Source organism: Xiphophorus couchianus, chromosome 11 (genome assembly GCF_001444195.1).
Source record: "Xiphophorus couchianus chromosome 11, X_couchianus-1.0, whole genome shotgun sequence".
Taxonomy (NCBI): Eukaryota; Metazoa; Chordata; class Actinopteri; order Cyprinodontiformes; family Poeciliidae; genus Xiphophorus; species Xiphophorus couchianus.
The window spans coordinates 28,500,014-28,527,138 of record NC_040238.1 but is presented as its reverse complement, the minus strand read 5'-3'; the positions used below and the strand labels follow the sequence as shown (position 1 = coordinate 28,527,138).

The 27,125-nt window shown below is 38.1% G+C and overlaps 1 protein-coding gene across 1 annotated transcript in view; it reads right to left on the bottom strand.

The window, feature by feature from the left end:
• Positions 1–27,125, bottom strand: part of dchs1b (dachsous cadherin-related 1b) — a 90,045-nt gene that overhangs the window by 15,423 nt on the left and 47,497 nt on the right. Inside the window, exons 5-13 of the mRNA XM_028031208.1 lie at positions 9,079–9,261; positions 7,577–7,808; positions 6,716–6,952; positions 4,710–5,762; positions 4,321–4,508; positions 3,710–3,806; positions 3,452–3,609; positions 701–1,141; positions 87–382 (exon numbers count right to left, since the gene is read on the bottom strand). Of these exons, the coding sequence (XP_027887009.1) occupies positions 87–382; positions 701–1,141; positions 3,452–3,609; positions 3,710–3,806; positions 4,321–4,508; positions 4,710–5,762; positions 6,716–6,952; positions 7,577–7,808; positions 9,079–9,261 (2,885 nt within the window). The remainder of the gene's footprint in view (positions 1–86; positions 383–700; positions 1,142–3,451; positions 3,610–3,709; positions 3,807–4,320; positions 4,509–4,709; positions 5,763–6,715; positions 6,953–7,576; positions 7,809–9,078; positions 9,262–27,125) is intronic.

The window sequence follows — 27,125 nt, the reverse complement described above, 5'->3', positions numbered from 1 at the left end:
TCATTTAGAAATTAATCTTATCTTTTACAATCTTAACTTGAACAAAAAGTGTTAAAAGTGCTTGAAGCCACTGAAGATAAACTCACCCGACAGGTTGATCCTCCATGACACTCACTGCAGATGGAGAGCTAAATGTTGGAGCATTGTCGTTTTCATCCGTCACAAACAGCCGTGCTGTGACCGAGCCCCAGTGCCGCTGAGATGGATTCACTGCCTGGTCCGTGGCTCGCACCACAAGATAGAGGGACGGGGTAGTCTCACGGTCTAACGTCTTCCCCAATGTAAGGACGCCAGTAACAGGATCAAGGATCAGGAGGTCAGATGTGTCAGGCCAGTGATGTTCAATGGAATAACGTAGCTCACTGTTGGGCCCACTGCCATCCTATACAACACAAAATGTTAAGATTGCATGAAGTAGCCTTTTATACCTAATTCAATAGTAGGACTTTCATAGAAAGTGAACAACCATTTTCTTTTTAAAACATTTCAGTACTAAAATGAGATAGCTACACTGCAGGCTGATAAGATGGCAGATATAGTTAAAAAAAAAACATTCAAAAAGTCAGAGGAACTACTGATGATAACTGCTGTTACAGATGACTATAAAATTCACTCATTGGAATCAACATACAAAGTGAGCACATTATTTGGTGCTGCCAAAATCTACAGTAACTGGTTAACAATTCAACAATTGTCTTACCCCATCCACAGCCTGGAATGTGTATACAGAAGCCCCTGGATCTATGTTTTCTTGGATCACAATTGTCACTGGGTCTTCTGAAAACTCAGGAGCATGGTCATTACTATCCTGAACGTTGATGTCGAGCTTGACTAGATGGCTGCTTGGAAACGCCTGAGAGAAATCAGACACCTCAATGTGCAGAGTGTATCTTGACCCCTTCTCATAGTCCAGCTCGCGCACCAGATAAACATCGCCCTCCAGGCGGTCCACCATAAAGGTTCCGTCCCGGTCGGTTCCTCCCACCACCAGGTAGGTCACCTGGCCTTCCTGCACAGTAGAATCCTGATGGTCAGGTGGCTGTAGGGAGCCGATAATGGAGCCAGGAGCAGTGCCTTCAACAGTGTTCAGGGTCATAGAAAGGACATTGGGTGTTGGGGATGACCTGGAGTTGCTGAGAACCTGAAATGAAAACAAATAAAGTGAAACAACTCAAGTTTTTCTAGTATTTGCTGTCAATTGAGTTACCTAATAGTGGTGACTCAGATAGCAATCGCATGGAACTATTCCCTACAATCAACAGAGAGGTTGAGCCAAAACACACTGAAACAAACTTAAGAACATTTTAATGTATCATTTAAATGAAGCATGGGGGAAATCATCAAGGCAAAGTCTGTTCTATGTAACAAGACTGGAATTCTTTTAAATTTCAGGAGACAGTGCAGCTGTAAGGGACATACATCCCTAAACTTGAACTTGAGATGTGCCTGCTTTTTTGTTTTTGTTATAATTTCAAAAACCCTCATGGGCATTCTCACTGCACATGGAGGGAAAATGTGCAGTATTTCAGAATAAATATCCTCCTGCAGCAATTTGATTTCATCTGGGGAGTAAAAGGTCTGTAAAATAATACACTAGGATAAAAGGTTTGATGGGAAACTTGTAAATAGTTCAATTCAAATAAAGCAAAGCAATAACCAACTTCCACATAACCCAGTCTGTGCAAAAAAGAACAACTGTGCACCACAGAGGCTAGGACACACTGATAAGATTCTTGATTGTCCATGTTACTGGGCTGTTTTTCAATCATATACACTTTTCTAGTAAAGTGATTCATTTTTGTTTTTCCAACAGCTCCGATGTGTCGCAGGGCAACGTGTGTGTGGGCCCATTATTAACTTTGTTCAGTCTAGATGGGTATTTAATGGGCCTGGGTTAAAATCACCATCTTGCATGGAAGCTATTAAGTTTGGCAAAAACATTTTTTTTCAAAATCTAGTTGAGCAGTAGGGCTACACAACATTAAGAAAACTGGATTTTACTGGTGAATGTTGTGATATCAGTGTGATTTGTATTTCAACACTTTATATTGATGTGGTTACACAACAAGCAGCTCAAATTTCAATCATTAAAGTTTAGAATGTTCAGATAAAAATGCTAAGTTTATGAAGAGAGATAACCACTATTTATAATATACAGTATATCTATGCTGCTTGCTTTGTCTGTATAAAGTATTAACTTGAAACACACAAAAATATGTTATGAACCAAATTAAAAAAACAAGCCATATTAAAACAAAGAGTAAATACGCTAAGGCTATACTGGTTCACATGGAAACATGTCAACTGGAGTTAGACATGAGTCAATAAAAGCTTCAACTGTGTGTGTCGAATGAGATGAATGTTTAGAAATTCTGCTGGGACAAAATATCTGTTGCTTTCAAGAAAAACAACTGCTGGAGCATCCAGAACACCAATAATGATGTTATTTGGAACACAATCACAAAATGAATTTACACAAAGTGATACTGATCTGTTATTTCACAGGTACTTTAAAGCTACTGAATTTTCAAGCACATCCATAATATTGATTTTAACAAAGAAATGTACAGGGAAGTTGTCTCAGCATATGTCTGTTCCTAAATGACTCATATCAGGACAAAAAGTCCCCACCATTATTTACTGATTTACAGTGCTTTCTCGATTCAAGACATCCAATATTTGTGCGACACTAATTGTAGTGTGCAACAATTTTAACATGTTTGATTTTATCCACTATTTTTTAAATTGTTATTTCAAAATCAATATACCGGACATCCAAAACAAGTGTTTCACGATGTCCGTGTGCATGCATGTGTTGCTCCCTGCTACTGTACAGTGGTGCACATTCCCTTTTTGTTTGTATGATTCACTGCAGCTGGCTCTCATCAAATCTCATCTGGGAACGTTTGATTCCAAGGTGCCTGTTTCCCCTCTGTCTAATCACACTGTCACACAAGCAGCGCACGAGTGAAATCTGAGGCAAGCACTCCTGCTGCAATTAGCATCCTTTTCCTTTATGAAATCACATCAGGCAGAAAAACAAAGAGCTAAAAGCTCTACAGTGAAAGCAAGCCGCCGCCATCCTTTCCTTGAAGACATTTTTCTCCTGCAGCCGAATTCCTAATATTGTATGTTGATATGCAGGATTGACCTTCACTGCTGAGAATTCCGAAAATTAGTCCAGGCCAGCACACTCCCAGAGCGCAACATCACCCTCTCACCCTGGACGTTTGTTACCTCCATGACCTCCGAATCAGGAAACGCACACTAGATTTGATACATGCTTTTATTTACATAGGCATGGGTTCAGCTTCACTCTATAGCAAGGAAAGCAAAAGGAGTGAGGTAAACTGTTACCCGTTGGGCTTTGCACAAAAGGCTCCAGCTCCCCGCTAGAGTTCGACTAATTTGGACAGAAAACAAAAATGTATATACTGTATATACTGTATACCTGTATACGGATTTGGCAGGTTGAGCTGAGGCCTGGAGTGCCGTGGTCAACTGCGGTCACGGTAAATCCGTACTCGGCTCTGTCCGCCCATCGCAGAGGTGAATCAGTTCTCAGCTCACCACTGGTGGGGTTCAAGGAGAAACGCTCTGCTCTGGGTCCTTAGGAATGTGAAACAGATAAAACAGTAATAAATAAATGTCATCACTGCTCAGTTACAGGAGTGGTCACTGGATCAGCGTTTGACCACGTTGGAATTACCTGACAAAGAGTAATGCAGGGTACCATTCTCCCCTTCGTCTGGGTCCTTAGCTGACAGAGTTCCCACCACAGTCCCTGATAGAAGCCCCTCTGTTACCTGCAATAAAAATAAATAAATAAATCTCAGACTTTAAACAGAACTAGTTCATAGACACTTCCTTATGTTTGTTTTTGCACTTAACTTGTGCATACAGTAGTTTCTTCAAGTTTAAGTGGTTACCTTAGAAGAAAAATGTACCAAAACCACAGAAAACTGTAGGTTGATTTGTCTAGCTTTTTTCCCCAATAATGAATGAAATCATCATTCTGAAATCACTTTTTATATTTACTATTTTTGTCTAAAACAAAACAAAAAAGCTTTAATTTGTGAAGCACTTAAGTGCAACTGAAATGCCCAAAACAGAAAAAAAATATAGACCTTTTTTCTGGCACTGTAGATCAGGTAAAAATTAGTGTGTACCCTGTAAGTAATGTTAAGGTATAGATGACAAAAAAATAACTAGCCACACAAATAATTCTTACTGACACAGCATTTAGAATTTGTCAATGACAAAAAGAGAAATAATGCAGATGTATGCCTTGTATATTGACATATCTCCCTTGATTCTCACCTGAAATAGCAGCTCCCGTTCAGGTCTTACATGAGTGAAATTGGGGGCATTGTCATTTTCATCCAGCACGGTTATGTGAGCAGTGCCTGTGGCACTTCGAGGAGGGGTACCCCCATCCTGCACGACCACCACAAGCTGATAACTCGACTGCTGCTCTCTGTCAAGGGCGAGGCGGGTGCTGATTTCCCCTGAAGCAAAATGGCAAATTACACAGAAAGCAATTTAATGGTTTCATTAAGATTTTACTGATCATTAAGTTCTGAAGGGAAATTATGCAGCTTTTAATATGCAGTTGCTTTGAGTTTGCTGTAATACTGATTTTATTTTGATCCAATTAAAACTGTTAAAATGAAGTGATAGCATAGCTACTGCATGCTGTTGCTAGTCACCTGTTTGGGAGTTGATCTGAAAGTGTCTGTCTGAGTGGAGCAGTCTGTACGTGAGTCGAGCATTTAGTCCTGCATCTCTGTCTGTCGCAGACACTCTCCCAAACCCGGTTCCTGCCAATAAATTCTCTCGGACTGCCAAGAACACTCTCTCCTGGCTCAGCCTCGGGGAATTGTCATTTTCGTCAGTTACGGTCACCCTGACAGTGGCGCTGCCGGTCCTTCCTGCTCCACCTGGGCCTGAGGTAGCTAGGACGGTCAATAGGAACATGTCTTTAACCTCTCGGTCCAGAGAGCTTCGCACAAACAGCCATCCAGTGTCTGGCATGATGCCAAATCCAGCCGCATCACCATCAGGCCTCAGGCGGTAGGAAACTGAGGATGAAGATGGAGAGCTTCCAGAATTCCCTGAAGCCTCTTTGTTGAGTGCTCGAACCTGCAGGAAACGTGTGTTGAGAAGCGTGTTCTCCCGTAGCTCCACCCTGTAGGTGAGGGTGTCGAAGGTGGGGCCTTGTGCATCCTGTGCTTGGATGTGGACCACAAGAGTGAAGGTGGAACTGAGCTGAGGTGCTCCACCATCCTTCGCTATCACCTGAAGATCATAGCGTGGGACACTTTCATACGAAAGACTTCCAATCAAGCGTACCTCCCCGCTGCCCCGGTCAACACCAAATGTCCTCTGGCCACTGCTGCCTGCAGCCCCGGCAGAGATGAGGTCAAAGCTGAGCTGACCGTTGTGACCGGAGTCTTTGTCTGTGGCCTGAATACGGTAGATAACTGTTCCCATTTTGGTTATTTCAGGCAAAAGGAGGGACTCCGATGAGGAGGGGAGAAAGGTGGGGGCGTTGTCGTTGACATCTGAAATAGTTATTCGAACATGACTGTTTGCGTAGGCAGGAGGAGAACCGGAGCGTGCCTGGATCTCTAGATCAAGACTGGAGCAGGTTTCATGGTCAAGAGGAAGAGCTGTCCTAATGGTCCCAGAGGTGCTGTCCACTGTAAAGTAGCCATCAGGGTCTCCAGAAGAGATGGAGTATAAGATGCCTTTAGAAACCCCTGAAAGGAAAAGCAATGTTAAAGGTCAATGTCAAGTCTCTATATAAACCTTTTTAACAAGCATCTTGCCCCAAAGTGCTGCATAACATGAATTATAAATGAAGAGAGATACCAATACAAAAAACACATTAAAGCCTCAGTAGGTAAATTTTATAATAAAATAGTTTTTTACATTTTGTTCAAACATTCACTATGTCCTGACAGTATAATATAAAACAGATGATCCGTCTACTCTGCCTCCTCCCTGTGATCTTACTGCTATCTGCAGAAATACACTGCTAAGTCAGAAACAATCAATCAGAACCAAAAGTAGGGTCTTAGCACTGTCAATCACTCGTGTGCACGCTGCAGAAAAACTGTTCATCTGCCATCATCGGTGGCTGTGCTAACTAGCCTGCACATTCACTGCAGGCCCTGCAGTAGTAGGAGCTGTAGCACTGCTGAAAGCAAGTGGGAGGGTGTGAGCAGTGCATGATTGACAGCGCTAAAACCCTCCTCCTGGCTCTGATTGATTGTTTCTGACCAGGAGTGCTACATTTCTGAAGATCCCAATAACAGAACAGGGAGGATTTTTTCAAAGATTATCTATCTCATAATATACTGTCAGGACATAGACACACATTTAACAAATCTGTAAAGTCAGTGGATAAAATAAAATAAAAATCACACAAATTATGAAAAATAATTAAATCATACAAATTACGTTATGACGCTGTATTTGATTCAAAAGTCAAAATGTAGAGTTGGGATTTTAAAAGTTCACACTTTTAAAAGTTTTTTTGTTATTAGACCTCTGAACATTGACCATAATTTTTATATACATGATTTTAAAGATCCTTTAAAGAACTATGTATTTCACTCATTACACATCAATCTAAAAATCAATTACCACGAGTAAGACAGACAATAACATAACAAAGATAATGCTTAACTAATGGCACAAATATTCCCACCTGCTTTTGTTGCAGCACGGACCACTCCCACCGCCGTGCCTCTCAGAACGTCCTCAGAAACCGTGAAGAAATACTGTGCCTGTTCAAAAATGGGAGATGCCACAGAACCTCCCACCACGCTCACATTGACTCTGGCATTAACTGGTGCTGTTAGACCGCCGCCATCCTCGGCCGATATCACCATGGAAATAACCGTGTTGGATTTACCATGGAGTGAACGGGACAAAGAAATTACACCTGCAAGTACAGAAAATAAAAAAAAGTATAAATTCTTTCATCTTAATTATAGACAGCTTCACAGCCAAGATCAAGACTGTACAAACTAAATATATTACTTTACAATTCTCGTTAAGTTATTAATAGTTAATTAATTAATTAATTGCTTTGTTTTGTGTGCCATGATGACAATCAACTCTGCTGGAGTCAACTATATGAACAGACTGGTTCTTGTTATGTTCAGTACATCGTTTTGTTCCCTAGAATTAGGAGTAAAAAAAAATCTAATAAATAATGAAGAGAAAATGAAATACCTGGTTCAGTTTGATACAGTTTGCAACCCGAAATTCAAAAATGGTCTGCATTTTTAAGCTAAAATATTTTTCATTTGGTTGGTTGTTTATTCTTGTCTTCAGTAAGAAAATCATACAGATGTGATTCGTTATGCCAAACAATTTACAGAATCACAGTAACACTGACAATTAAATATAATTATTGAAGTGCATTTGAATCAAAATTGGTCCAGTTAATGTAAATATGAGTTCTTTATATTGTCTTCCTCTGTCATGAAGTTTAAATGCAGGGAGGGAGTTAGTTTAAATGTTTAGTTATTGTTGCCTCCTCGCTGCCTCAAAGTAAAATCACCTGTGTCTTTGTTGAGAGTGAAGAAAGTGGAGCCTCCTCCAGGAACTGTGCGGTAGGTCACCTTGCCGTTTTGTCCAGCATCAGGGTCATTGGCTGTCACCTTCACCACGGAGGTTCCCGGAGCACTGTGGGTACTGAGACTGACCGTGTACACAACTGGATAGAAGGTGGGCCGGTTGTCATTGATGTCCACCACAGTGACCCTCACGCGAGACACAGAGCTCAGACCACCCTGTATGAATAAAACAATAGTTCAATCAACAGTTTCTGCATTCATATATGTAGGAAAAGAACATATATGTTCATGTTTTTCTCATGAAGTACAGAGTGTAATATCACAGCAGTTTTAGTAAAGTAGCTGTGTAGTACATCATCACAGACAGCATACTATTTGCTTTGTTTTGTCTGCCTTGATGACAATCAAGACTTTTATTAAAAGCTCCAACAATAAATCTGAGCAGTTTTAAAGAAAACCAGAGAGATGAGCTTTTTGTTGACAATCCCTTAAATATGAAGCCACTCAAATGCTGTGTTTGTCAGCAAGGTAACGGGTTTACACTGTAACTGCAGGGTTAGTTTACGAGGTCATTATAAAAAAAGAGATAGCTGAGACAAAGGCAATAGACACTGTGTGGATAGAGCTGAGAATGGTGGATATGCAGTGATTTTCTGATATGCAGAAAACAACATGAATGACTTATTTTTTATTACACAAAAACCGCAGATTAGATCCAGTTTCACATGTATCAACTGATTAAATGATACTTTAAATTTATGTAATGTAAATGTGATCCACTTAAGGCCTCTTTTGATTCCAATTTATTTGACACTTATTTAACCAGAAGGGTACAATTAAGACAAAACTTTTTTTTCAGTAGATTCTGTTCAAAGCTATCTGGTAGCAATTAATATTGAAATGCTCGTTTCTTTTTTCTTTATCCCCGTCCCTTCCTGCATTTCCTGTTTTTCACTGATTGCTTTGCCATCCTGTTGCTCCCTTTGATTCTTCAAGTCAGTGCAAGGAACAGGGGGTTTTGACATGAGCGTCACTTTGATCAGATTTATTTTAGCGCAGTGGAACACATCTTTGATTTGTCTACAACTTCAAAATTGATCAAAAGTTATTGTTTTTTATGCCGACAGATTGTCTTTTGTCACAAGAAATCTGATATCAGCTGATGTATTTCTCCTGCAACAAATCAAGTTATTTGAAAATTTTACTTTAGCTCTAAATATTAGTTACTAAATATCTGATTATGACTGCTTAACGGAGAAGGGACAAATTATTCCCATTAGACTAATAGCTTTTTGATAGATTGGTTGATTTGTGCCTTTAAAATAATTCAACAAAGCATTCATGTTTATTCATGCAACAAAATCAATAAGTAGTGTTTTAGCTTGGCAAAATTTGTAAACTAGCACTGTTTACAGGTTTAAATTTAAGTATTACAGTAATTTTAAACACTAGAGATATAATAGTAATAGAGGAAATGGGCTCTTACTCCATCTGTTGCTGTCACAATTAGATCAAACTTGTCCAATCCCTCATCTCTGTCTAGAGCTGTGCTGGTACATAGCTGGCCCGTCTCCTTGTTAATGGTAAAGGGAAGTGTGCCTCCAGAATTTGAACCCAGGGTGTAGGCAATGGTCCCAAAAGAACCTCGGTCCCCATCTGTAGCCGACACCTGATAGAAAAGACACACCACTTACGAAAAGCACACAGGCGTCAAATTGTTCATGCTGTACAATATCATGCTTGTAAAACCAGAAAGGTTTGGTTGAAAGAAATTTTTCCTGTGTCACAGTTTTAATACACAAACAGAGAACCTTCGTGTATCACAATAGTATACCATAATTCAGTCACCTCATAGGCATGTACAAGTGCTCCTGGTCAAATATCACATATCACAGCACTACTTACTATGATTTCCAGTACACCATAAAAAGAGCATCTGTGCAAGTAATCCACTTTATTACACTCCATTATAGATCCCAGATTTGTCGGAAATGTAAAAAAGATAAAAAATTAAATTAAAATAAAAAATACATTTCCTCTTTGGTCTGTTTTGAAATGTGGCATTTCAAAACAAGAATTTATTTTATTGGGTGTCTGAGTCCAGACATGAAAATCAGTTTATGCCACTTAAGCAAGTGGCATAAACTGCAATGAAAAAAACTTTTTTAAATGACACACAAAAAGAATACAAAAAATAGGACTAAGGCTGAGGACACAGTTTAATTATTTCCTAAAAGTGACAAAATACTTACATAAGTAATGCCATTGTCAAATTAAAATTAAATTAAAACTAAAAATTGTGGTAAGTAAATGCCTATTGTTGAAGCAAGCTTTTAGAAATTTGAAGGTCTAACTTTCTTTAGGCGTCATGCTGCTGATTTTCTTGCAGTCAGTTGTCTGACTTTGGCCCGATAAAATAAACAAGTCTTTTCCCCGATAAAGACATTATCTCCACAGGATATGTTGATTAAAAACTATCAATATTCATTAATCACGTCTTTAACAGGAAGACCTGGTAGTTAGCACCATTTCCTCACAGGACGAGGGTCGAGGTTTCAAATCCGGTCTGCATGGAGCGTTTGCATCTTATCTACATGGTTGTAGGAGTTTACTCTGGATAATCCAACACAATGTTGTTAATAATTATAATAACCACTCTACACGGCCATAGTTGCTTGTTGTCTGCATCTCTGCATTGGCCATGTGAGGTACTGGTCACATGTCCAGGGAATGCTACTTCTCTCACTTGTTGAGTGTTATAGATAGAGAAACTAGCTCTGAAGATAGATGTCTTCAGATCAAGTTCTCCATGCAACTGGTACTTAGGTGAATACCCAGAGAGATTAAGGGCAGTTTATGTGGCCCAGTGTTGTGACGGCAGCTACAGTCTATGTCTGATTTCCCAACATTTCCTCTGAGTTCCCAGGGATCTCACAGCAGAGTACAGCTGCAGGATATTAGGAAATTATGCAATGGTATTATTATTTTTAATCTTGATGATGTGAGTTCACTCCACATTCTTCTAACTCCTCATTTTTACATCTGCCATTACAAATGCTTCCAACAGTAACTGATCTTTAGATTCTTGTATGCTAAAGCTGTGTCAGATTGGAGTTTATATTAAATGTCATTACATTATTGGCATGCAAAATGTAATAAATAAATAAAAACTGACCAATGTTAAATAACTCAGCAAGCAAAAAATGGTCTTTCTGAATTTGGAGAGAAACTCATGAAAATATTGCCCACATATTCTTTCACAAATTATTGGACCCTTTTTTATTTTTACCGCTGAATGACTTCCTGGACTGAAACAGTTTTCTATTAATTTTCTATTTAACGTGCCATTTAAATTATTTTAATTTCCATTTGTTGTACATTTCTATTAAAAATGAGCCTTCTTAGACCTGATTTGAACCATTTGTTATTGTTCTCTTCAAATCATTCTTTCTACTTGGCAAACTTAAAAGCTCCCCCTCGTGTATACACAGAAGTTCTGACAAATCTAGGAAAAACACTCAGAAATTCCATAACAACAATGATTTCTTTGGAACACACAAAAGGGGAAATGTCGTGTTTAGGCAAGGGTCTGGCTTTTTAATGTAGTTTTGTGGTGTTTATGGTGCTCAGATGTTGAAACCTTGAAGCAAAGCCAAGATCCGCAAGCTCCGATAACATCAATCCTTCACTGTCACTGTCATAGCTGTCAACAGCTGGAAATTATGTCTGTTAAACCTGCAGTTTCAATTTTATCTAGTTTTTTTCTCTCTTTTTTTTTTACATTTCCTGAAGTCTGTTTCATACACATCCCTTCGATGAACATTTAAGCTGTAGTCTAGAAAATTTATTTGATTTACCAGTTTAAAATTATCCCTTTTCATCATGTATTTTTACTTTCAACAACATCTGACTGAATTAAAGCCTCCAATAAATAATGTTGATGTTGCTTTACTAACCCCCTAATTTACCCCCCTTTCAGACACATACTTTCACTGGCCACTTCCTGAGATACACTAGTTCAGTTGTATATTATAACATTTGACAAATCAGCCAACCACATGGTAACAACTCAATCCCTACAGGAATCTTTAGGAGAAGATGACTCTGATGTGTTAATGAAGCACTAGAATGAGGAGAAAATTATTTGAACATCCATCATTGTCTCTAGGCTACAAACAGTTACAGCAGTTCTGAAGGTAAATGGGGCTCCAATCTGATACTAGCAAAATAGACGTAAAAGAACCGGGTGTTGATTTAATTTTCGATTTACAAACATAAGCATTGTTTTTAAACCTAGAAATATAGACGTAAGAGAATTTTTTTTATAGTTTATTTTATCGAAGGACTGAGTTCTGGATTTGAACCCACCCTGGCTCTGAACCCAACAGAGAAAACAAACACATATCCGATGGGATACTTCCTTTTGTTCCACCGACATGTCTTCACCATTATGCACACCTATTGGCTGCAGACAGACAGAGACCCAGAGAGAGTTGTTCACATACAAGTTAAAACGGGGCTATTAGGACAATCAAAAAGGGAATGTGGCTCTATCCAAAGCTAGACAATTTGGCTTTTCTGAGGAGCCTTAATCCACTTTCTTCATTGATCTGAACCGGATGTTTGGTGCTTAGAGATTATTAATGGAACTTCCTTTAAAGTACAGTGTTGAGACTAACACTATCTTCTGCGACGAACACTTTTGTCTAAGTGTTCCTCGTTTCCTCCTGGCTGTCTGTGATGGATTAGCCACCTGTGGTGATGGAGTATTGCGTGACTTTAGATTACCCACACACCATCCACATATGATCAGGATCATTTTCACTTAATCTAATTAAAAGAATTTTAACACCCACAACAGTCCACCCGATCATGAAGTGACTTCATTGTCGCCTCTGACTTTAAAAGAGATTCCAACTAAACATAGCAAATACCCCACCTTGTTTATAAAAAAAAATTAAAAAGCTTTAACGTAGTTGATGTAAGCACACTTGGAAGTAATTCTGTAGACTGAGTCATCCGTGGGAAAGGACTTGCAACATTGCTGGAGTAAAAGTAGGACACTAATTCTCCACACATTAAACTTTAATGTTACAGATTCTTCATACTGGAAAAAAAACTGCAAAAGAAACACAAAGTTGGACAAGAAATTTAGCCTTCTAACCATCGGAGTTATGACAAAAGAGGTAATGATTTCAGTGCAGTTTCTTAGTATACTGCACACAGGGCAGTGGTTAGGCTGATTGAAGACTTTGGCAATCTAAGCAGAACTTTTAAGCACAGAATCCATGACCATATTGACAAAGTACAACATTTATAAATTAGTACCAGATGAAAACCACATTACTGAAGGAACAGGAGCATGTAGAAATTATTTCTGTTATCAGCATTGCACCAGCATAGCGAGACTCAGTCTAAACTGCACAAGCCAACAGGAACATTTAATTTGGTACCAAAAACTGCTTACACTTAACTCTGTCTCCGTATTTTCAGCTCATATGTAAATTTCAAAAGGCAAAAGAAGGTAATCTAGAAAGAGCTCAGGCTTAGCAAGTCTTCATAAATCTGGTGTGTTAGACTCAGAGGAGCCTGCACCCTGATCACATGACAAGTCTTCCAGACGTCAGAGTGCAAAATCATTCCTCACTGAACTCTTTGTCATCCTAGAAAGGTAAGCATATAAGCACAGAGCAAAGAAAGCTCAGACTTAAGTTAATTCCTTTCAACATGTAAATCTCATTGGGTTTTTAGCATGGCATACGGTTATCTCATGCTTTTCTCTGTTGCTTGGAGAAACTGCCATTAAAATGAGCCATGTTTAAGCAGTTTTTAGATCTGGCTTTAGAGAGAAGTATCAAAACTATTAATGTCATCTATCTACATGTCAGCTTAAATAAGAGAAAATGTCTCCAAAAAAGTCAATGGTCCAAAACAGTCAACATCCAGTTTGTTGACCTTGGACCATTATGCACTAAGTATGCAGTATACTTGATGTTGCTGCAATCACAAAGATATTGAAGGCCCTTCGTGGTCATTTGGAATCTCCACCACCGTACTTTCACTGCGGTCTTCTGATTGCCCTTTAAATGGTTGTTTTTGAAGTTTAATAACTAAGTGAGCTGAAAAAACCAACTGGTGACTAAAATCGTCAGACTTTTAGCTTGGTGAAGGGCTAGTCAGAAACTCAAAATCAGCTTGTTTCACCATTTTATCCTGCCAACAGTTTTCCATAAAAAAATAGTAAAATCATATATTTTTAAATACTGCATAATTTGTCAAATCTCACAAGAGACATAGCATAATTCTGCCATTATTTCAACGAAGAATTTTTTCTTCTTTGTTACGTTTCTAGTTATTACGTTTTACCCATTCAACATATTTATTCCTGAGGTAATTTTCTATTGCTGCTCTTTTCAACTTCTCCATTATTATCTTCACCAGATGTTGGAGCCGGTGCAGATAAGTCTTGCTGTACTCTGCCGTTTGTCTGTGAAACACTGTTTTTGTCAAAGTAAATCCATCCACAGCATCTTGGATACAGCTGCAGCTGTCCGGCGACTCAAAGCTTTCATGACTTTGTGTGAAAACAAAAGCAGAAAGTGGGTTTTTTGGACATGATTTTTTTTCAACCTGGACAATTTAGAGAAGCATTGTAATGAAATGGACCTCTGTCTTTTGACTTGTGCTGGGATGTAAACTGGAATTTGAATAGTAATGATTATCAAAATATTTTCAGTTTTTGTTGTCAATCACATTATCCATATCTGCCATAATGAAATCACTTCTTAGCTGCAAATAAGCATTGATAATTATTGCCAAATAACACATAAAAAATTATTTTAGTTTAGGTGCTCTAGTATGTCGTTTTTAAATGAAAGAAAAAAATCATTGGGAAATTCCATAAAAGGAAAATTCAAATAAATAGGTAAACAAATACAGAAAAACACCATCTGTGATTGGATGTTTCATATAATCTTTAAGAGATTACTAGCTTTAAATCTGCTTTGACCACCGGTGTTGATCAGTGATTTCCTTTAACCTACTCATGTTTTATTATACAGGAATGTGGTTATATGGCCACTGTAAATATCAGAAAAAAGAGAGCAAAAATAGAGTGCAATACAAATCATCATAATACATATGCAAAAAAAAACAAAAAAACTATTTTGGCTGAATTTTTATGATTATTAATCAGGTGCAAGGCACAAAAAACTGACATGCATCAGCCAAGGCAAGTGTCAACATGCATTTATGAAATGGAACGAGGAAAACAGCAATGCATGAGTTAAAATAGAGGTATTGGTTGGCAAAGAATTTTTGCAATTCAGTACAAATATATTTTGTCAACTAACAGCAAATTTCTTTATATTATATATTTATATATATATATGGTGTGTTTATCTGGTGTGATAAACACACCAAAAAAAACATGTGATGTAACTTTCTCTCTGGTATTGCTAAGTGTTTCAACAACTGAAAGTATGCAGCATCAGAAGAGTGGTCGCAAATTGGAGTAGTAGTCTCTCAAGACATGATTGGATCTCAACTTGATACATTTGAAACTCTAATGACTTAGAAAATGATCAGAAATTATGCTGTAACATCTTTATTTATTTATCTTGGTTTAAAATTTTTAAATAGCTGTGATCATATAGCAGTTTGAAAATGGAATCTATGCATGCTTTACAAATAGACACCACTTAATCACAACAAAAGGAATCAAGGGTGTGGGTGGGTTGATAAGCAAAACAAGTCATTTTGAATTGGATGAAGTTAAAGCACTCATTTACCTTTTTTTCCCCCTCATGTTCCTCTCACACATTCCTTTGCTCTCCAGTGAGCAGCAATCCTAATAGCATTCCAACATCTCCAAATTAATTTCTGTTTCTCTCTTGCCAATGAGTTCAGGCTCTCCGGGTACAGTTAAGATATGTGACATGGAAGGAGGGAATGGAGGAGAAGGTGGAAGATGGAATGAGCAATAGGGAGAATAGTTTGGCAGAGGAACAAAAGGCCAGGGATAATGATAACACAAGACCTTGAGACGGGAACTAGGAGGACCAAGGCCTCATCTCCCAAGCCGCTCAATCTCCATTCCTCCCCTGAACTCCCCTTTTCTGTCTAAAGATTCTTGCCCATTTTCTGTCCTCTCTCGCTCTCGTTCTTTCAGCACCCTATTACAGCAAGTGCTTGTTGTCTTTCATGTGGAGTTCACGGCTGGAAATGATTAGGCCCATCAAGCCTTGCAAAGAGAGAGAGGGAGGGAGGGCGGTGAAACAGGCGGCGCGAGAGAGATTGATTTCTATATTTGGAAGAAAGAATGGTTAAAATTATCAATGAACATAATAAGGGATGATGGTTGCCAAAAACTCCCTAATGCTTGTAGTTTATTGCACGCAAAGACAGAAATATATGTAGATGAAAGGTAAATAGCTGTTTTTATAGCAGAGTAACATGAGGACACGGGGTGTGATTAAAAGTTATCTTTGGGCAGCATCTTATGCTAAAAAAAAAAACTGAAAAAAGAAGTGTAGCAATACATTCAGTTCGTAGAAAGGAACAATACAGGATATTGCATACGAGAGATGGGACATTTTGGCAGTATGATGTGAAAAATGTGGATTTTCTAATATCTTTCGGCCCTATTAGAATTCACTATATCACATTTATTTCACACTTGTGTTCCACACCAGCATCCAATGCTTCAAGGTGCACCTGTCAGCATTATCTGTTCAGTAGTTTTGGTGCTTCTGATAGAATAATTTATTTCAAAAATCCAGTAATTTATGTTGAATTTGGTTATATTTAAGTATTCCTGTTTCAGCTAGTAAACAGAGGCGTGCTTTCAGACACCACCCTGCAACTTGTCTGGTTTGGCAAGCCCCACTTGGCTCGGTTTTACAGAAATAGGGACATGCACCACCAATTAAACATAGTCTTAAGATAGCTCCACCATAATAAGGCTGATTGGTCCTACTCTCTTAGTTTCCTCACAGGGCTATCTTGTTTTTTTGGTTTTTTGCAAGTGGTTCGATTCCCAAATATTCATATGCGTCTTCGATGTGAGTGAGAGAGAAGTATTAGCTAGAGAAAATTCCAGTCACCTTGTGGTATCTCATGAAAATGACATAACATTTTAGGCATAATATAGCAGAATGTCTCTGCAATTCTTGAGAACTTTTAAAAGCCTTGACAATATGTAGCAAAAACCCATCACTTGGTCTAAAACCATCAATTGTCACTTTGATTGGCAGTTTTGTGCTCAACTGACTACCAATCATTCTGAAGTTATGTTTTTTTTTACTCTGCTGCTCTATGTTTAACCATTCAGACACACAAGCAGATTTAAATTATAATTGGCGGAGCCTAAAATCCCACAAAAATGTAAGCAGGACAACCGTCCCAGTTGAAGCCTGTTACCAGTAACACCAGAACTCACCAAAAATCTGTCTCCCTCAGAATGAGCAAGTCTTTTGAAACGATAAATGTGAAGTTGGAGGGAAATTAAATCAGGATGTTGTAGAATGTTGAGGTAAAGTCTAGTAATATTCTTTTGCATATCTCTGCAGAATTGTAGGAGATTCAAGCACTCCACCTATTTAATAGCAACTTATACTGAATCAACTTGGTCCTGATTAGAGGTCAGGTCAGTGAGTTTTTTCCTGAAGTACTGCGAAATATTAATAGCCATCTAAACCCCGCCTTTCTGTCTGTGGTCGAAGGGTCAGTAAGGGGAACTCTGGCTGGTGCGACAGCTGCCTGAAACAGATCTGGGCATGTGTGAAAATACCAGGGAATTTTATTGTGGCAATCTACTAACACAGATGCTAATAGGGAATTTCAAATTAGGTGCTAACACAAAGGGGGAAATGTACACATTTACCACCTAGAGAGACTATGCTATAGTTGTTAAATGGTCCTGTGTGTGCTCACAGCAGACATAATATGGTCCACAATTGTTGAGACTCTCTAATAACCCAATTAGGGAAAAGAACAATACAATCTTGCAAATGATCCGTGATCAACAGTCAGTTGATTCAGCTGAGGGGTTGATTAAATTTAACTCTCTTTTAAAAATATCAGACTAGCTCAAAAAGTTAATCAAATGCTAAAATAAGAGAGGGAATTGAAATTCATGACAGTAAAGCTTTCTCTCAGCCATCATATTTCCTTTATGCAGAAAAGTCACTACTCTACTATAGAGTAAGCAACAATTATCACTCATTGTGTTGCAGTTTTAAATTTCCTTCAGAATGAGAAGAAAATAGTAATTAGGAAGAATGAGAGCACACAGACTGACTGGAGTTGGACCTCAGACTGAGGTCTGCTGTCTGAGTCTGTCTAAGCTGGCGGCTTTTTGGAGGAATGAGGGCACATATGATGAAAAGTGAGAGGTGCATTGTTGCCTCAGGGAAACCGCCCTGTGTCATTTTAATTCCTCTAACTCATCAGGAAAAGCAGAAAGATTACAGACGTGTTTAAGTAGATACATCTGTGTTTAAGCACACATGTGCAATGGAGAAAGACATTTTTGGGGCATTTCAGTGGTTTGTGTTTGACAAAGAGATAAAAAGAGAGAGGAATCTGCTTTGTTGCTTCTATAAATCAAACACCAGAGGAATGCAATTTAAAAAAAAAGTTTTGAAGCTTTCAAACCACAGGAGTAATATTTCTATGAGAAATGGATTGGTTGTTGGTTAAAAAACACTAACATGCTGAAAACAGAAAAGCAACAAATCTCATGTAGGGCAACAAATAGTCTCAAATAAATTACTTACCTCATACATCTTTTGTTGAGTACAAATAGCAATACATCTGTAAACTATTTACACAACCAACACCAAAATATGTAACGTCAACGCTGGATTACGTTAAAATTCTACGTAAATAGAATATAGTAGTGAGTAAAAAAGAAAAAAAACATTCATTATGTTCTTCTGAATACTGTACTGTAGTATGTATGCAAATTGGCAACTGTTTTACGAGATTTAGAAAGCGTTCATGTTTTAATACAAAGAAACAGAAGGGAGTTCTGATTGCTGGTATTGACTGATCCACGTCTCACAGCCAAAACCTCAGAGAGGATGAGATCAATGCAAATTTGAATTATCTACCTTGATGACAGCTTCTCTGGGGAACATAGCTCCCTTGGAGATTTAAACTGGTCTCGAGCAGATCCTGTCATCAGCAATTCTCTGCTGAATGTGCATCTTTTGTCAGTAAGCTAAATGGCAACCTACATGTTGAGCTCTATGCTTTTTCTTTGGCCTTTCAGTTCTGCTCTCCTTTATTGTCACAATTCTTCATTATGTAAGTTTTGGACTTCAAATAACTAACAATTCTCATATTTCTTTGTCCACCTGCTTTCTGCATTTGGATTATTCTCTGCAACAAATGACATGAAAGGTTTTGGGGACTTGCAGATATATTTATTCCATGGACAATAATCTAGCCATTGCATTAAAACATTTATAGGTGATAAACACACACTAAAACACAAATGACAACAAAATAAGCATTTTAAGAGCAGGGAGCAGAGAGTTGATCAGTGATAAACTATCAATAGAGAACTTGGGGGAGCAGCTGGCAGGTGGGTTTCATTGCTTGAGGCCACTTCAGAAGTGAACAGAGAGGAGTACATTGCTGTCCATCACTGACCAGGTGCAGAAGGTCAACAAAGGAAACAAAAATGGAGCCTTTTGACCAGAGGCTAAACTTTTCCTTATAAAACATATTCTTTAATTTCTCTTAAAATGTCTTTTGAGCAGTGACCCTGAACACAATGCCAGAGAAAAACCACCATATTTTTCCAATGTTCTCCACCAGAAGCCCTGAGTAGGACATGTAAAAAGGCAGACCCACAGAGGTAAACTCCAACAATGATTTGTCATTGCCACAAACATTCCTTGTTTCTTACTCCTGCAGAGCTGCCGTTGTTAGAGAAGCATTGGATCTGTTGCCAGATGGCAGTCTTTAACTCAAAGACTTATTACATCATTCACCTATTACCATCTGTACCCAGTGGCAACGAAAACAATAAATCTAGCAAACTTGAGTTAAGGGATTCTATACTGACATGTTTCCATTTCAAATTGAATCACAGGGACCAAGCTACATCTGATTGAAACCAAGTGTCTACGAGTGCATAAGGGGCCAAAAGCTTCCAGGCAAGCAGACTTTCTATAAAATAATGATAGGTTAGTTTCATTGTGTTTCTCAAACTACAAAAAAAGACGTGGCCATGCAGGAGGCTCACAGTATCAAGTGTGTTTATAAGTAATTATAAACTTTATTATAACTTTATTGAGAACAGACTAAATTTGCCCCACCCAAACAAGAATGATTATAGAACACATATCCAATTCCAATTTGACAATATTCGCTTTAGGGAGAATGTAATAGAAAAAGGTGCGTGGAGAACGCACAAGTCATGTGTGTGTGAAAGATAAAATTAATGTGAGTCGTAAAGGGTCAAAGGGGAGCTCCGTTTCCAGCTGTGCTTTTCTTTTGCTCAACAGATGAGCCTCCATGTGTGTTTTGTGTGTGGGTGGTTAACAAGTCACCCATGATGGGGTCTGAATGAAATGGTGACACCTGTTATTCTTGTGAAAGTGGGGAATAGTTATAGTATGAATAATACAAATTTATTTGTATTTGCAGCAGAACGCTGCAACTATAAAAGAGATTTGTCTTTTGAAACAATATGCTAATTTGTGTCTTGTAATTTTGTGTTAAGAGTAACATACATCACACAACAGATCCAAACAGATCTGCATTTTCTCTCCTAAAAGCCCCTATTTGTGTTTTCCATGTAGCTTCTTCTCTTTGTTCATTGTAAAATCTCCCATCCATTACCTCAGGGAGGTCATAAAAAGCTTAGCATCTGGTATTCCTTAATTTTACCACAAACTGTGAAAATCATCTGTTTAGTTTTGCATATGTCCACCTGACAAAAAAGTAAGAAAAAAATGTGTTTGGACAATTCTTATGTATTTTTTAGCAATGATTCTTAATCAGCCCATTCAGTCCAATTTACATAATGCTGTGTCTGTAAAAAACAACAACAACAAAAAAAACAAAGCTGAGAAAATGCCATTTGAAGTCAATTTCAAAGCTAAAAATGTTATTCTACTATGATAAACCAAATTCTCCTCCATATAACAGCTAATAAACAGATCTAATAGGCTTGTTAATTACAAATGTTTGGAAGTTCCTAGATGGTAAGAAACAACGGGATTATTTATAAAACTGCACAATCTTTAGCATATTTTGAAGTGATTATTTGTCTAAAAATAAGGTCATATGGTTGCTTCCCTTTAGATACAGTATTCTTAATCTTTACGTATGAGGTCATACTTACAGAGATAAAAATCTGTTGTAGTGACAGCAGTCATGTGTTCCATAAGGTTCCAACGATAAGCAGTGAAGACCAGCAGCTGATAATAGTGGATGTTTGACTACCAATTGAAGTAACTCGATTGAGCAGATGGGGTGACGGTCCTCTACGATAACTGGATTAGTCCCTCACTGAACTGAGACTGAACCACATCAAGAGTCAGGCGCGGGTCATAGGTTGTGGATGTGGAGGCAGAGGTTTTTGCCTTAGTGCTCATTAGCGGTGCTGTTTATGACAAGTCATGACTAAACATGGGGAGTAAATTAAATTCTTAGATGGTTAAACTATTTTAGGCCAATTCAAAACCGTCTATGTCTTAAAAGTTGTGCCACAGCACATGACGTGTCAGTGCCTTAAAAGCCATTAACAGCGATAAACAAATAAAATACACACGCACACACACAAGTGCTTGAGGGATAACTTCAAATCAAATCTTAATGAGTTTCATTGATTAACTTGATTCTTCTAAAGGTTCCAGAGAAAAGTCATTATAGCCCAAAAACACATGTTCAGTTAAATCAATGCTGTCCTTGATGGCAAAACAACTAAAAGACTATATTGTTTAAAAACTAATTCATGTTGGCTTGTTCAGTATCAACAGAGTGGAAGTTTCTGCTTAGTGTTAACATCATTCATCATAAAGAAATCAGTTATACTAAGAGATCTCAAAGAAAACATCAGGACTGTGACAATGTGTTAAGTTTTTGGTAAATGTAAGGACAAAGTTTGTTTTAGGCGTCAAATTAACACTATGGCGGTGGCAGTATCTTACTGTCGGGTTACTTTTCTTTGGCATGGAGCTGGTTAGAGTTCATGGGAAGATGATTTGATCTACTTACAGGGCAGTTGAGGAAGAAAACAGGTTTGAGGCTGGAAATGACGCGAGACTGGGGCTAAGGTTCACCTTCCAGCAGGATGACGACTGGCTTTGATCAAAGCATATTTTTGCCTTAGAAAGGCTCAGTCAAAGCAAAGACTAAAATCATAATGTAAATCTCTGGCAAGATCTTCCACTTCACAATTATTCACTACTTTATGTTGATCTGTCACATAAAATTTCAATATCACAGCTACACATTTAAGTCTGTAGCTGTGATGTGACAAAATGCTAAAAATGCTCAAAGATTACAAACACTGCATATTGCATAAGGCAATGTATAGTATAAATAGTGGAATAAATGGTATTAGACAGTCGGCTCTTAGATAGCTTGAGGGGAGTTAAAAACAGGTTTATCCTTTTTAAATTAATTTCCCAACTCTGCACATGTGAATTTATTGTGAGGAAGTGCCGAGTAAGGCAGCCCTAATTCCTAGAACACCTGTTAAATCACACTTTGTGCAGCACCAAGTCCAGGTCGTCTGAATTTTGACCATACTTAGAAGTAGAGTCAAGTTATTTTGTGGATAAACTGTTCAGTCTAAAGCTGCTTAAATGGTCTTTCTTCTTTGTACTTTTTTTCTTTACTTGTTAAAAGCAAATGTCTTTACATTTTTCATCTTTTCTCATCAATTTCTCCTGAGAGAATTACAGTCAACTGCTCTTCTGAGTGCGTGACTGTCACTGGTATTTCTGACGTAATAAAAGAGTCACTTCTGGCAGTGATATTTCATTTGAACAGCAGGAGGTCTAGCAGATTAAAGCAGACTCTGGAGGCTTCATTAGATCTAACAGAGACTTGGTAAACCCAATTGGTGACGTAGATAGTCCACCAAACACACACAGAGGCTCAAGAGCATACATAAGCACACTCTTCCACTACTATTATGATCCCATCCTCCACAAGGAGCACAGCCAACTGGAATTTCTAAGAAAAACAGGTTGGATATGCATGATGCAGCCCCGGGGTCAAAGACCCAGCCAACTCCTGTGGGGAGCAAATCAGGCACGGATAAAGAAAAGAGGGAGAGGGGGAGGGGGGGGGGGGGTGATTGAGGAAGAGACAGGGGGTTAGAAAAGCAGGTGAAGTGGGTTAGCACGTATATGCAATTGAAACCAGATATTTAGACGCAATGAATAAAAGCAGATATCCTTTTTTTCCTCATTATCCAACTAAATCTGTCCAAACCTTTGCTTTGTTGGATCAGTTTAAAATGACCAAAATAGTTTCTTTTTCTTAAATTCCAGCATAGAAAATCTTTTTAAATAGTGTTCAAAGATTCATTTAAATATACACGTTTTGATATAGGTTTGTAGTATTTGAAAAAAAATATCTCCAATTTCTATGGAAAGGGTCAAATGTCTTGGACATCCTTCCATGGTTTTTTCACAAAAGCTTCATGGAGTTTTGGCCCATTCGACCTGACAGAATGGGTGTAAATGAGTCAGGCTTTAAGGCTGCTTTACTCACATGTCCATTTTTAACTCTGCCTACTCATTTTTTATGGTAGTGAAATCAAGGCTTTGTGATGAGTACTACACAAATATTGACTTATCCTTAAGGAACTTAACTAAATTAGTGGTATGTTTAGATGTGTTGTCCATATGAAAGACCAATTTGTGACCAAGCTTAATGTCCAGGATATGTTGAGATGTTGTCTTAATGTTTCCACTGAATTTAATTTCCTGAGGTTTCAATCTATGTAGTAAATTGAACAAGTCCCATGTCAATCAACATAATGCTGTTAAAACTCACAGTCAAACTCACAGTTTTAATGGTGTTCTTGAGTTTGCAAGCTTAATTGTTTTCCTCCAAATGGTGATGATGGTCATCATGGTCAAACATTTAAATTTTTGTTTTATCAAACCACGGAACATGTATTAAAAATTAGGCTATTTTTCCCTGTGTGTACTACTGAACTGTAATTAGCTTTTTATGCTATTTTTGGAGTAATGTCTTCTCTGCTGTGGCCTCAAAGGGATTTGAGAGGCCTTTCAGCCCATGTCAGTACAAAGCTTGTTTCATTGTGGACAGTGACACTCTTACAAACTTCAGCCAGCATCTTCCCATGATCGTTTGCAAACATGTGAACATTTTGGCACCAAAGCCCCTTCATATTATGCTCAGTGGACATTCCCATATACTTGTGAATCAGACATTTGGAGGTCTATAAGTCTCCTCCTTATATCTTTGCTTATCTCACAGGTGTGCCTCCTTTTGACTAATTACGCAATGGCATCGCCTAATTAAATAAAGCCCTCGTAATCCCATTGTATATAAATTAAAGGAAAATTAATTTTGAAAAATAGCTCATATATTATTCAGGCATGAAGGAAATAAAAGTAACTTTGGTAATCTTAACTGATCAAAAACAGAAAATTATTTACCTGTTTTAGTGTCAGATTTAAAAAAATGTTTGTGTTTTTTTTTTAACTGTACATAAACTGTATATTTATATTGTTAATATGGTCTCATTCCAAATAAAAAAGCAATACTGTCAACAGAAAAGCTGAAGGACGTTAACTGGACTAAGTCTGTCTATATTCTGTAATAAAACTATAAAAGCGCTCTGTGGGTTTTCAAAGGAATGCCGAGAGCTTAGACTTTTATTTTATCTGAATGCTGAGAAAATGAAAATCTTAATTGCTGGAACGAAGGCTAAGTTGGAATGTAGATCAACTTAAAGCCGAGCTGCCTCCATGGCTTCAAACAAAGAAATAATGAGATTCAACTAAATGATTAATTGCTAGGCCCTCCTCACTCCATCTTTTCCATTGCTTATATCTGTAAAATGCTTTCATTTACTGTGCTGAATTAGTTCCAGCCTCTGACATCATCATGACAAAAAACAAAAAGGTTGACAAAATAAAACACTGATTACCTCATCCCTCCCAAGAACAAGATACTGAAAACAAGCTCTTTACATTCCACAGTACATTCAAAATGGAGCAGAACTCCCTATTTTCACTATGAAACAATAAAAAACAGCAGCAGGCAATGTTGTCTGCTGACATTAATTATGGGGGGTCTGACACAGGACTTTGGAGATGATCAGTTGCAATGCGCCGCATAAATCATAACTGACCCAACATCGCTGTCTCAGACTGCAAAAAACAAAGGCAGTGGGAAGAGAAGACGAGACTTACAGGGATGAAAGAGAGATTACACAAATGTTCATGATAGTGAGAGATGAGGTGATGACGTGAAGTGAAAGTGTGAGTGTGAGCAATAAGCATGCATGAGGAGAGGTGCACAGGAAGGACACATGGGAGCTGAACTAATGTGGTGTTGTTAAGAAATGAAACAGAAGGTAAAGAAAGCCAAAATAAAAGGGACAATGGAACACTACATTTGTTTGAAATATCCATAAAAGAAAGTTTCAAATGTATTTAAAATATTTGATATTTGGTATTGTGATAAAGAAACAGTCTGGATATAAAGGTAGAGAGGCTTTACTGAGACTTAGATGGGAGATTAGCCCAAAGTCACGGGGTAAAGAGACCTCCAGCACAGTAAGTCAAGGGGTTCAAAGTGGGAGGGACTGTGTGAGATGCACTAAGCCACAGAATAATGAGAAATGATCTGGTCACAGCTACCACGTGGCTGGTCACACCAAGCCTATCTTGAAGTAAGATGAGGGTGGTGAAGGTTTTTAAGCTCAAAGGAACGTTGGGAGATTTGGCTTTAGAAATGGGAGGAGGGTTAGGCAGAAAGTGAGATGAGAGATGTACAAGGCACTAACAACAACACTCTTCAGTGTGGGAGTTGTTGCCAAAAGAAGAAGCCTCAAAATGTTTTACTTTCTGGATAAATATGATGTTAAAGAAAAACCAGGATCAGCTACAGTTGATGTTGGCTGGTTAAAAGTCGACAACACCTAGAGATTGTCACATTTATGATTGTGCTTAAAATGTTTGGAATTTCTTTTAGAAGATATCCATAACTAAATATTTTCAATCCATTATTGTTGTCCATTATTGCCTCTTTTTTTAAAGCACTTACTTGACCTCCAAAAGGGATCCTCATTATGATATTCTTCTTCCCACTAATCCCCCCTCCCACCACCACCGTCAAAGCTCAGATAGCAGCATCATTCCTTAGCCAGCAAAGCTTTACCTCTCAAAGGGGGGGTCACATTTAGCTCGTCTCAGCACTTGCAAAGAGAATCACAGAGAGAAACTGATACGGTTGCAGAAATATAGTCAGGTGGGAATGGGATAAGATGCAACATCAGACAGTGGTTATTGGATAAAAGCAAGAGATCCCTGTTGTATATAGTGGAGTCATGTTTTATTACCTGGTGTTGACTCGGCACACTGATGCTGGCCCTGTCTGCTTTAAATATGATTGACACTAACAAGGAAGCATGATACAAGTAAAGTAAACATTTCATGACAGTGTCTAATGCACAGGAGAAATGTTCACACTCCTTGAAGAACTGTTGTTAAAAGGAATCAGAGACATGGTTGACTTTATGGAAGACTGGCAAGAAAAAGTCATTTATAAATGCAACAAAGCCATGAAAAAAAACGTTACAGAATCTACTCTGGTTAGGTTACACCAAAATGTGAATTTTTGCTCTACATTTCTCTGAATTAATCCAAATAACTTTTAGCCATAAAAATAAACTTTTACACACTTTTACACAGTTACACACTACTTTGTGTTTTCCAATTACATTAAATCCAAATACAATATTTTAAAGTTTGTGGGTGTAGATTACAAAATGCAAAAAATAAAAATAAAAACATTCCTGAGGTGTGAATACTTTTGCAAGGTAATTGCAGCACATCATGAACAGGGTTTTTGTTTTCTAAGTTAAAAGGATTGGTCCAGTGGCAAATATTAATGTAAGGTTAATTTTGGCTTCACTGAGCATTCAGAAAAATGCCCTCCAGATGACAAAGGGCTTCCTCCTACAGTATGAAAGAAGCATGAAAACAGACCCGTTTCAGTGACGGAAACGACAGTAACTGCTTCATTGATGTAAAAACAACACTGGCCTGTAAATTTCACATCCCAAACCCATTGCTCCCTCAGGGGCCTGTCAAAACAAGCCTGTCAGACCAAGTTAACCACCAACTCTAAATGTACAATGGCGCCTTACATGGTTAGCCTCCCTCTTGTTAAACCATATACACCTCGACAGGGTGTTTCCCTTCAAAGCTTTCACCTTCTCATGCCTCCATTTCCTTCTCATCTTTAAGATGTCATGTCGAACTCACTCCCATCACCTAGGTCTTACTCTGTCCTTTTTTT